This window comes from Orycteropus afer, unplaced genomic scaffold (assembly GCF_000298275.1).
Source record: "Orycteropus afer afer isolate SDZICR_OR568_19922 unplaced genomic scaffold, OryAfe1.0 scaffold00038, whole genome shotgun sequence".
Lineage (NCBI taxonomy): Eukaryota > Metazoa > Chordata > Mammalia > Tubulidentata > Orycteropodidae > Orycteropus > Orycteropus afer.
The window spans coordinates 11,323,936-11,334,666 of NW_006921625.1; the positions used below are offsets into that span (position 1 = coordinate 11,323,936).

General features: G+C 49.2%; 1 protein-coding gene across 1 annotated transcript in view; it reads left to right on the forward strand.

The window, feature by feature from the left end:
* The first annotated feature begins 265 nt into the window (after window positions 1-265).
* FGFR2 (fibroblast growth factor receptor 2) overlaps window positions 266-10,731 on the forward strand; it is a 127,353-nt gene continuing 116,887 nt past the window's right edge. Inside the window, exon 1 of the mRNA XM_042780418.1 lies at window positions 266-374. Within this exon, the coding sequence (XP_042636352.1) occupies window positions 266-374 (109 nt within the window). The remainder of the gene's footprint in view (window positions 375-10,731) is intronic.

A 10,731-nucleotide genomic window follows, 5' to 3' on the forward strand; every position in this document is an offset into this window, starting at 1 on the left:
TCTGTTTTCACATAGTTGAGAAGCTGAACGGCGGCTCTGTCCCGCTTGGGCTTGAGTGGATTGGCACCGGGAAGGTTTCACTGACTCGCTGAACCTCTTTTCTCCAGTGGCGGCCGTAACAGCGGGGGCTGCGGCAGCACCTGGTTCCTGAGCCCACCGCGGGCTGAAGGCGTTGCAGGCGGTCCATGCCCGAAGCAGAAGTGTGCAGATGGGATTAACGTCCACATGGAGATATGGAAGAGGACCGGGCATTGGCACTGTAACCATGGTCAGCTGGGGTCGCTTCATCTGCCTGGTCGTGGTCACCATGGCAACCTTGTCCCTGGCCCGGCCCTCATTCAATTTAGTTGAGGATACCACATCAGAGCCGGAAGGTATGTGCTTATTTCATTTCACTGTCTGGGGACCGAGTTTGTTTTGGGGCTCATCTGTGGAGGTGGCATGTTTTAGAAGCAGTTGCCCTTGTCTTGTCAGTGAGTCTGCGTAGAGCAGTTCAGAGTGGTCAGCGTGTCCCTCCCAAGTCCTCGGCTCCAAGAGAAGGTTCCTTGCTGCAGTGTAGGCGGGCTGGTGTGTAGGGGTGTGTGTCTGCTGGATGCGGGAGCCAGCGGCAGTGCAGGGAGAGCTGGGGAAGGGCCTCCCGCTACTGGGCCAGTGCCATTTCTAGCCTGCGAAGCGCGCCTGCAGGAGGGAGGTGCTGGCTTACAAAGCAAAGAGTTGCAGTTTTCCGACAAAAGGAACCATTAAGGGAATTCACCATCCTCTGAAATGCTGACATTTTATTTTCATTGTCTAAGGAGAAAAAGGAGCTGCTGAAGTCCAGCATGGAGATGCTTGACACAGCCCATTTTCTTGGTATTATTTTTGCCATAGTCATTCATCATACTTAAGCAACGTGTCTGTCATAGAGCCTCCAATTCAATTTTAGTAAATTCGAATGTGGATTTGCCAGGGGCTCTCCCCCATCTGTGGGGGCTTTCCAGGTGAACTGGCCAGGCGTTGAGGTCTCAGCTTCGGAAACATAAAGGCTTCAGGCTGGGAGTGGGGATGGCAGAGGCTGTGTGGTTCAGCGGGGCGGATTTGAGACCTCTCTCCCTGGTCCTTCGGAGACAGCATTAGCCACTTGGTGCAGCACTGAGATCTGTCATCAGCAGGGAATATTGGGAGCTGAGTTATTTTTTGAGTGGTAATCTGAGAATCACGCGGCAGATCCCAGCACTCATCGCCACTTAATGAACCTGTTTGTTGAGAGCCCACCTGGTGCCTGTTGGCTTGGGGAACCCAGCGCAGAACTGAGTGGTGTAGGGTCAGCCCGGCTGTTCTGGGGAAGTTCGTCCCGAGGGGTGTGGGCTGCCGGAGGACAAAGCCCAGGCATCAGGATGGGACGGGGTGAGAAGGAGTGCTGTGTGTCCCCATCCTCGGTCCTAGCTGAGGGCTCCACGAGATGAGACCCTCAAGGGCAGAAGCACGTCTTGGCCTGGTGGACCGTCGTCACCCGAACTGTTCGACGGGTGGACTGTTTGTTGCATGGAGGCTTTGTGATGACCAGGTGTGGCAGCATCCCCTGGCTTCCAGGTCTCTGGGGAGGGAGCCTGGTTGGAGTGAGTGTCTGCGGCTTCAAGAGCTGTCTCCCTGTGGCTTGTGCTGTGACACGGGATGCGTGCAATTAGCAGTGATGATGCGTTTTTAAAGGGTTTAATGGGGGAGAAAAGGTTCCCGGTTTGTGAAAGTCAGGCCTGCACTTTTTAATTTTACTAATAATTAAAATAGATGTTTCCCTAATTGCTGGTTTTCCCCTGAGCACCTGGCTCAGCACAAACGTGGGAAGCTGAGCTGGGATTTCTTCTGTTCTGGACCTGGGAGCGGCCCAGGTTGGGAAAAACTGTCATTATCCATTTGCATGTCCAGGGCAGCGTTATTGTGAGTTTATTTCAACGTAAAGTGTAAAATGGCCCTGGGGGATTTCTTTGACCGTATTTAATTACTGGAGAAAGTTTCTAATATGCGCAGGAAAGGGGGTGTCGGGCAGAGGGAAAACATGGCCAAAAGGGCCAAAGTCTCCTGAAGGGATATTTGTGTAGAAATCTGTAGCCAGCGATGTGACTGTTGTTAAAGCAGCAGCTCCTCCCAGCCTTGGGGTCTGTGGATGCGCTTGGGGTGGAGAGGGGGTGCTCTGTGAATTCTCCACATTTGGAGGTAATGGTCTGTGAATGTTGTACACTTTTCTGGGGCTCTCGCTTCCATGAGATTTATGCCCAGGGCTGTGAGACCTTAAAAAAGTTTAGAGGATGGAGCAAAACACTGTAAAGAATTGTATGCTGTGGGACAGATATAAGCCCCGGGCCTCAGTTTCCCTTTCTGTCATCTGAAGGTTTGATAAGGGTCTCTTCCAGCATATACCTGGCACGAACCCCCAGAAATATCCTCAGAAGCGTTCTGACAACCTACTTCAAAGGGTTGATGGAAAAAAACCTAAACCCACTGCCACTGAGTCCATTACAACTCATAGGAACCCTGTAGGACAGAGTAGGCCTGCCCTATAGGGTTTCCAAAGCTGTAAATCTTTACGGAAGCAGACTGCCACATCTTTCTCCCATGGAGTGGCTGGTGGGTTTGCACTGCCAATCTTTTGGTTAGCTGCCGAATGCTTTAACTACTGTGCCGCCAGAGCTCCTTACAAAGGGTTCGTTGCAGATTTCAGTCAGACCCAGACATACAAAGCAGTTAGCACGTGGCCTGGCATCTGATAAGTGCCCAGTACATGTTATTTTCATCATTGTTCCCCAGCTGGCTGGGATATGGGCTGTCCCAGTTTGGGAGGCTGGTCCTGCCGGTTGCCATGATGTCAAGAAACATGTATGCTTTTGGAGACAAGTTGAGAGGACAGGCTTAAGGAGGCCCTGTGTATTCCCAGGCCCTGTGTGTTTGCTCTGTGCAGGGTCTGTACCCCCCGTAGCATCACTTCCGTCCAGTACTAGCCCCAAGACGAGTTCTTCTGTTCTAGCACGAGGTTAGTAGGAAGGTGATCTAATTATAGATGAGAAAGGACTTCATAGCTGCATGCCAGCTAACTAGGGCAGCTCCAGGGTAGGTCCTGGCCTGACGAGTTGGTGTGTGTGTGCGTGCGTCCTCCTTAGTTAATGGAACTACAGCCTTGGTTAACAGTAAGTTCAACCTTAATCTTTTAAGGCCTCCTCTTGTAAGACTTTGTGGTTTGCTGTTTTGGGAGTTTAGCTTCAATGGTGTTTATTGGGCTGCACCAGACGACAATGTGTCTGGAGAAATACGTGCCTAAGAGGCTCCAGGGAAGACCCTGGACCCTGCCACTGAAATGGCCCTTCCATGGGAAGCTTCTGCCCTGTCTTCTGTCTTGTCCATGGTCCAATCAGATCATTCCTCTTCCGGACACTTTCTCAAGTAGAAACACCTACTCTGTTGGGTTTATTCAGCTGACTTAAGAAAACAAGGTCGATGAAAAAGCTTTCAGTTGCAAATGTTCCAGATGAAAAATGAATATTTCCAATTTCATTTGTTGCTTTAGGGGCCCAGCTGAACAGTGTAAGAACAGTTATTGACTGGGGAGGCACTGTTGTGCTGATTAATATGCTAATGATTTCAAGCATAGTCAAGCTTGACTCTTTCAAGTTTTCTTGACATTGTCACCTACTCTGGTTAATTAAGTCATTGTTGACATTAATGACATCTTTGTTTACACCAGCCCAGTAGGCTAAAATAAAAGGGCTTTTCCAACCTCCAACCCTTCATTACTCTCCCACCCTCTGAGACCCAGAGCATCACAGAGCAGCAACCCAGGGACATAGTACCCTGCATGTTCTTGGCCACCTCCTGGGAGGAGATTCTGCCCTGGAGCAATGTGAGTTGGTCCGCATAGCAGAGTGAGTGAGGGATTGGCCTGGAGTCTGATATTTCCAGAATGGCCTAAAGTGCTTTGTTAGAAGTTTTGAAAATGCCATAATATCAGCCATACGTATTTAATTGCAAGTTAAAAGGGGAAATAAAAGAAAAAGAATATGTCCACATACCAAGAGTGAATGGTTTAAAATAATCTTCTGTTTTGTATTATCTGTATCTTTGTTCCTCAATATGAGTGTTAATATTTAAGAGTTGACTGTAACTTGATAGTTAGCTTAGGAACAAGGACTTATTCTTGGTCAATTAAACCAAATGCAGGCTTATGCAGTTAAATACACAATGAAGGACACATTCTTCATTAGTATATAAACTATTTCACAATTCATAGACAAAGAGCCGTGTTTAATAGCCCAGATAATTGGTATTTGTGTAATTTCTAGGCTGGCTCTCTCTGAGGGGATTTTCTTTTTTTGGGGGGAGGGGGCGTGTTTTAACCAATTAAAACTTTGAGCACCTACTATGCAGAAAAGCCCCCTAGTCAAGATTAAAGAAAACTCCCAAGTCTTTCCAGCCCAGTTGAGGGTGAGAATTCAGAGAACCAGGGCGATCTAATATGAGATGTTTCCAGTGTCAGACTTAATGAATAATTGCATGCTGTGAAATAACCGGGGTAGCGTTTAAACAGAATGAGTTTTGTGTGAGGCTCCCATTCTCGGTAAAGTGCCTGCAGTAGCCTCCAGCTTGAAGACTTGTTTGTTTGGGTGTTTACTTAGGGTGATTGGGAAAAGGCTCCCCGCCCCCTTTAATCAGAGCCTAGCTTCATTCCACATTTCCATCGAGGACTCTCATTGTGGGAAAGTGAAGTTTGGGAGGCAGCAACATCCAGCTAGGTAGGAACTCCAGTTGGTGGACTGCTTACCATCTCTGTCTTTGCTTGACCTTCCTTGGTAGGCAAGTCACACATTATTTGTTGTTTGGAAAGTTCTTCAGCCTCTGCCACAAATGATTCAGATCCAGTGGGTTTCCTGGGGGTTCTGCAGAAGTATCCACAGTCTCTTTGGTTTGGTTTGGTTTCCCTGGAGGGATGACTTTATCCTTTTGCTGTATCCCAGACGAGGTGAAGAGATGGCCTTGCCTTCCTCAGCGTAGTGCACACCCTGACGGCCTCTTCTCCCCGGCTGGCCTTCTCTGGCTGGCTCCTGACACTGACGCTCTTGCAGGCTGTCGGGACTGACTGGCGAGCCAGGTGCCAGGGTTGGGGGTTTGGTCTTCGCTGAAGATCTGGGTTTCTGAGCAGTTAGGCTTGGGAGTCATTATGCCCACGACGATTGTCAGGAGCCAGCTTCTCAGAACGCAGATCTGGCTTGTGGTGGTGTTGGCTGCTGTCAGCTTGGCCCCCGCTTCATGGTGACCCCGTGCTTGGAGAGCTTCATGGTGACCCTGTGCTTGGAGAGCCAGCTGCTGCCTGGTGGAGCACCAGCCCCGTCCTTGATTATGACCGGACTGTTGTAAGCCGTGGGTTTGTTGTTCTTTTACCTTTTAAGAGATCTTCATTTAATTTTTAATACTTTGTTTGACGTTTGTGGCTGTTCAGAATATACACAGCAAAAACAAACACCGATTCGAGTTTCTACGTGTTCAGTTCAGTGACCTTAATTGCAGCCATGAGCCATGGGTTTTCACTGACTTGTTGTCATTGTTGGGTGCCGACTGTGGGTCCGTTCTGACTCATAGTGACTCCAGACAGAGAAGAACTCCCCGTGGGGTTTCCTTGGCTGTCATCTTTACGGGAGCAAATCCCCCCGGCCATTTCCCTGTGGGGCCATTGTTACAGACTCTTTAAAGCTCAGTCTGTTTGTAACACTGAGGATGACATGGGGCTCATTCCTGGGAACGTGTTTGTCTTCATGGGATGTGGCAGCCTGAAGGTCTCCATGCGTGGGCCCCTTCCTCATGCTTACCTCGGTAGACCTGGGGTGGGTGACCTAGTGAAGTGCAGCTCTCACCTTCCCGTGTGGGGTCAGCCATCTGAGGAGGTAAGGCAGTGGCGCCTGGTGCTGAGTTCTTAGGAGAAGTCACGTTGAGAAAGCTGCTGGACACTTTACTCTGACGTCTCCTTCTCAAATCAAAGGTCACATTTCAAGAAATTTCCTCCCCCTTGCTCTGATCTGTTAGTAACCTTTAAAGAACATGATACAAAAAAAGTCATTGCCATTGAGTCAAGTCTGACTCATAGCGACCCTTATTGGGTTTCCAAGTCTGTAAATCTTTATGGAAGCAGACTGCCATATCTTCTCTTGCTGAGCAGCTGGTAGGTTCGAACCACCAACTTTGGGTTGGCAGCCAAATGCCTTAAGCAGTGATAACCCATCAGTGGTATGTTGTATTCTCTGCCTTCACTGGCTCCATTTACTTCATGTTTTACCATTTGTGTTGTACTCACGCTGACAGAGTATTTAACATCAGGACAAACCATGGCCACCCTGGAAGTGTGTGTGTCAAGTGAACATGGGCATTTTAGGGTGTGTGTGAATTTGGTGTTGGACAACTTGTACTGTGCCAGAGTTTTAAGATGTTGATGGTGAGCTGTTGTCATTTATTCCTCGTTGGGATATCTTAGGTCGTTACATCCCAGCCTGGACTAATTTGCCCCATCGTGCCAATATGAACTGTTTGGTTCTTTTTCACAGTATGGACCCAGGGAGCTAAGCTGTGGCACATTCTCGTAATCCCTTGTCCAACTAAAGAATGGTAAATTCCAGGTCATTCCTGAACGGAGAACACATATATAGAATTTCAGGTTATGGTGACTTGTTTTATGAGAAGGTTAAAAAGTAGCTTATAAGGAAAATGCTGATGGATTCAGGAACCAGGTGAAGGGAGGTATTATTTATGTGATTTATGTAGCACCTCGCCTTGAAATAACTCATTTCTGAGCTCTAACGTTAGTAAAGCAAACTCTACAAATTATCATGATTGTTTTCCAACTCTTTAAAAAAAAAAACCTAAAGTAACTGCCGATGAGTCACTTCCAACTCACAGGACCCTTCAGGACAGAGCAGAGCTGCCCCATAGGGTTTCCAAGGCTGTCAATCTTTACAGAAGCCGACTGCCTCGTCTGTCTCCTACTGAGCAGCTGGTGGGTTCAAACTGCCACCCTTTGGTTGGCAGCTGAGCACTTTCACCGCTGCACCACCAGAACTTCTTTTCTAATGCTTGAACTTCTTTATTTTACTGTGCATATTATTTTATATTACACGGGACAGTTTACTGGTAAGTTTTTCCATCTGTGTCCGATTGTCCCGTTTAAAAAGCATCTAGACATTGAAAGGACCATTTGTGTATGTGTATGGAGTGATGTAAGGAAGGGGAGGTACTGTAAAATGAATGTAAGAATCTTTGCAGTGGACAAGTTTAGGGTTTAAACTCTAAACACCCTCATGCTTTAGATTGGAAGTCGACAGTGGGCTTGTCCCAAAGGAGTGTGGCTGTCTTCAAGGCGCGATCCCCTTGTACTGCCGATCACTCGCTGTCAGGTCGATCTGACTCACGGCGACCCCATGGCTGCAGAGTGGAACAGCACTGCATAGGGTTTTCAGGGCGGTGACCTTTATGGACGCAGACAGCCAAGCCTTTCTGCTGAGGGACCTCTGGTTGGGTTTGAACGCCAGTGCTGGCCGGGGCCTGCCCCATCCTGCTAAGCCTCCTGGATTTCCACCATGGTAGGTGCACAGTTGAGGAATATGTCCCAGATGTTATAAATATTTCAAATTTAAAATCACTGACACATTCGAAAGACCAAGCATCTGCTAAGCTCTCACCTAAATCCTATATCTGAGGTTTGTTCCTATTAAAAAAAAACACATTTTGAATGGCATATAGCGTGCTTCCTGGAGACATCTCTCAGAAGGAACATGGTCTTTGGGGGAGAAAGGGCTGCCTAGACTCTCCAGTATCTCCAGGTTCTGTGACCTTGGAAAAGTTAACTAAGGTCTCTGAGCCTCCCTTTCCTTATCTGATAATCTATCTTTCTTGAGGGTGATAATGAAGATTAAAAACAAAGCGTGCAAAGTCCCTGCCCCAGCTCCCAGCATATGGTAAGGTACTTGGTAAAGCTAGGTTCCCCTCCTCTAGGGTACCCCTGCTTCCCAATCAAAACAAAAACCTCATAGAGAACAATAGAATGTTTACCCCACAACATTCAAGGACACAGCTTCTAAGGAGGAGGCATGTCCGTGACTGAAGATGCAGATGTGGCAGGCTCTGGGCCCTGGAATTGCCCAGCCCTTTTGTTACCTATAGCATCTTCCTCCAAGTTCCTGAACTGTAGGAATGGATTGCTGCTTGCTGTCCAGATGATTCAGGGTTGACCTTTTTTCTTTTTTTCTTGTTACAAGGAGTCAGTTGCAGCCATGCTGCAACAGCGGCACACATACTTCATGAGCAACAATATATTTTGGCACAAAACGAGTGTTTGGTTGGCGGCTTCCAAAGGGTTGTCATGGGGCTTTGTGAAGGATGATGGGGAGAAGGGTGAGGGATTGGCTGGCTGGAGGGAGGGGTCTAGCCTGCTCTGCTTTTGCCCTTGAGGGTGATAGGAGCTCCAAAGCAGGCTTTGGCCACGTCTGCCTGCCGACAACCCGTTCCGTTTGGCCTGGTGGCCGTTTCTCACGTGTGTGGGTAACTGGGCTTCAAGTAAACCTGCAGGGGAGCCCAAGGATTGTTAGAGGACCCACGGGACTGGGGAGGAGCTGAGCTGTCATCTGTAGTCCTTTGTGGGGGGTTACATGATTGGAGGGAGCTCTGGGGGCGTACTGCCTAAGGCACTTGACTGCTCACCAGAAGGCTGGCGGTTCAAACCCACCAGCCACTCATGGCACATAACAACAACAACAGCACGTGGTTGGAGGTGAGGGGACTGTGTTAGTGTGGATGAAGTCATGTTCCTTTGGCCTAGCCCTTGCCATGATGGTGATGATGATGATAGTGGTGGTGGTGGTGGCAGTGATACCTCTAGATACCGTGTATGGGGTGCCTGCCCTATGCTGGATGCTGTGCTAGGTATTTTACATATTGTTGTTATTGTTGTTATGTGCCCTTGAGTCGACCCAACTCAGCGACCCCTCCTTGGGTTTCCAGGTGTTATCACTACAGAAGTAGATTGCCCAACCTTCCTTCCGAGGAGTGGCTGGTAGGTTTGAATCACCAGCCTTCTGGTTTAGCAGTCAGGTGCCTTAGGAACTACACTACCAGAGCTCCTATTTTTTACATATATCACCTCTAATATTCAGTAGGGAGCTCTGGTAGCATAGTGGCTAAGGCACTTGACTGCTAACCAGAAGATTGGGGGTTCGTGGTCACTTGGGCACCTCAGAGGAAAGGCCTGGTCTGGCGATCCACTTCCAAAGAAATCAGCCATTGGAATCGCTCTGGAGCTCAGCCCTACCCAGGATCCCCTTCCAAGGCAGTGAGCTGTCGGAATCTCTCTGGAGCTCGGTTCTACTTGGACGCAGGTGGGATCGTCGTGAGTGACTCAGCCGCGACTGGAACTTCCCTAAAGCCATACTCATGTTCCAATATTTACCACCTTGTGATCCCACCATAGGATGGCCTGCAGCGGTCTGTGGTTTGCAGATAAGAAGTCAGTCCTTTCTGCTGCCCAGCGAGACCAGAGGGAGACTGCTGTCTGTCCCAGGCAGTGCGTGACCCAGGCTAAGTCACGCGGCAGCAGCTCAGTGCTAAGGTCTGGCCTGCTACTTACCCATGCCACCCGTAAACCACCTCAACAGAGGAGACAGTGCCTCGTCCACATTTTCCCTGAATACTTCTGGCACTTGCTCAGGATGCTACCTGTCACCCCCTTTCTGGTTGTCACTTGGTCCTATGTCAAGCTTTTCTTCTCAACGCTTCTATTTGGTTGGGAAAGAAGGGCCCCCTTGCATAGGCCTTGCCGCTGGCGCTGCAACCTGGGGTCATGGAAATGACAAACCTGAGACCTGCGTGGCCCTTCCAGCAGTCATTTCCCTGGCGATACTAGGAGCAGAGGACACAAAAGGTTAAAAAAAAGGAAAAATTTCCCAGAACAGCAGGGCAGGAGCAGTGACGCCTACTCTCCCTCCAGCCATGGCCAGGAAGCCTGTCCGCAGGGGGAGAAGGAAACCAGGAATGGAGCGCGTTCTGAGTGCAAGCAAAGTTCAGTTTAGTGGCTTTTAAAAAAATACTCCGTGAGCTCTGATTGGTTCCGGTGGTGCTTGGAGGTGAGTGGGAGCTCCCTCAGGTGGCCCACCCTTGAATCGGTCTTCCTCAGGGCATGCCACACCCGGGTGGGGGTTGGGGGTGGGAGTTACGTGTCGAGGGGCCTGACTTCTGACTGCCAGGAGACACCACAGCTTTCTGTCCTGAACCGCAGCCCTGCATGCAGAGACGAGCTCATCGGCATAGACTCACTTGTCAGATTGTCAGATTGCAGGGCGGTTGCCTCAGTCTTTGCATCCGGTCATTCATTCCTTCCCCACCATTAGTTAGTTCCCATTGTGTTGATTTCGACTCGTGACAGCCCCACGTGCGCAATGTAGAATGATCCATAGGGTTTTCAAAGTTGTGACCTTTCAGAAGCAAACCACAGGCTTGTCTTCTGAAGTGGCTCTGGGCGGGTTTGAACTCCCAGCCCCACATCTAGCAGTCAAGTGCATAAGCGTGTGTGCCACTTAGACCAAAACAAAAACCCATTGCCGGTGAGTTGATTACCATTCATGACAACCTTTCAGGACAGTGAGACTGCCCCGTGGGGCTTTCTAGGCTGTAATCTTTACAGTGCCTAAGGCACTTGACTGCTAACCAGAAGGCTGGCGGTTCAAACCC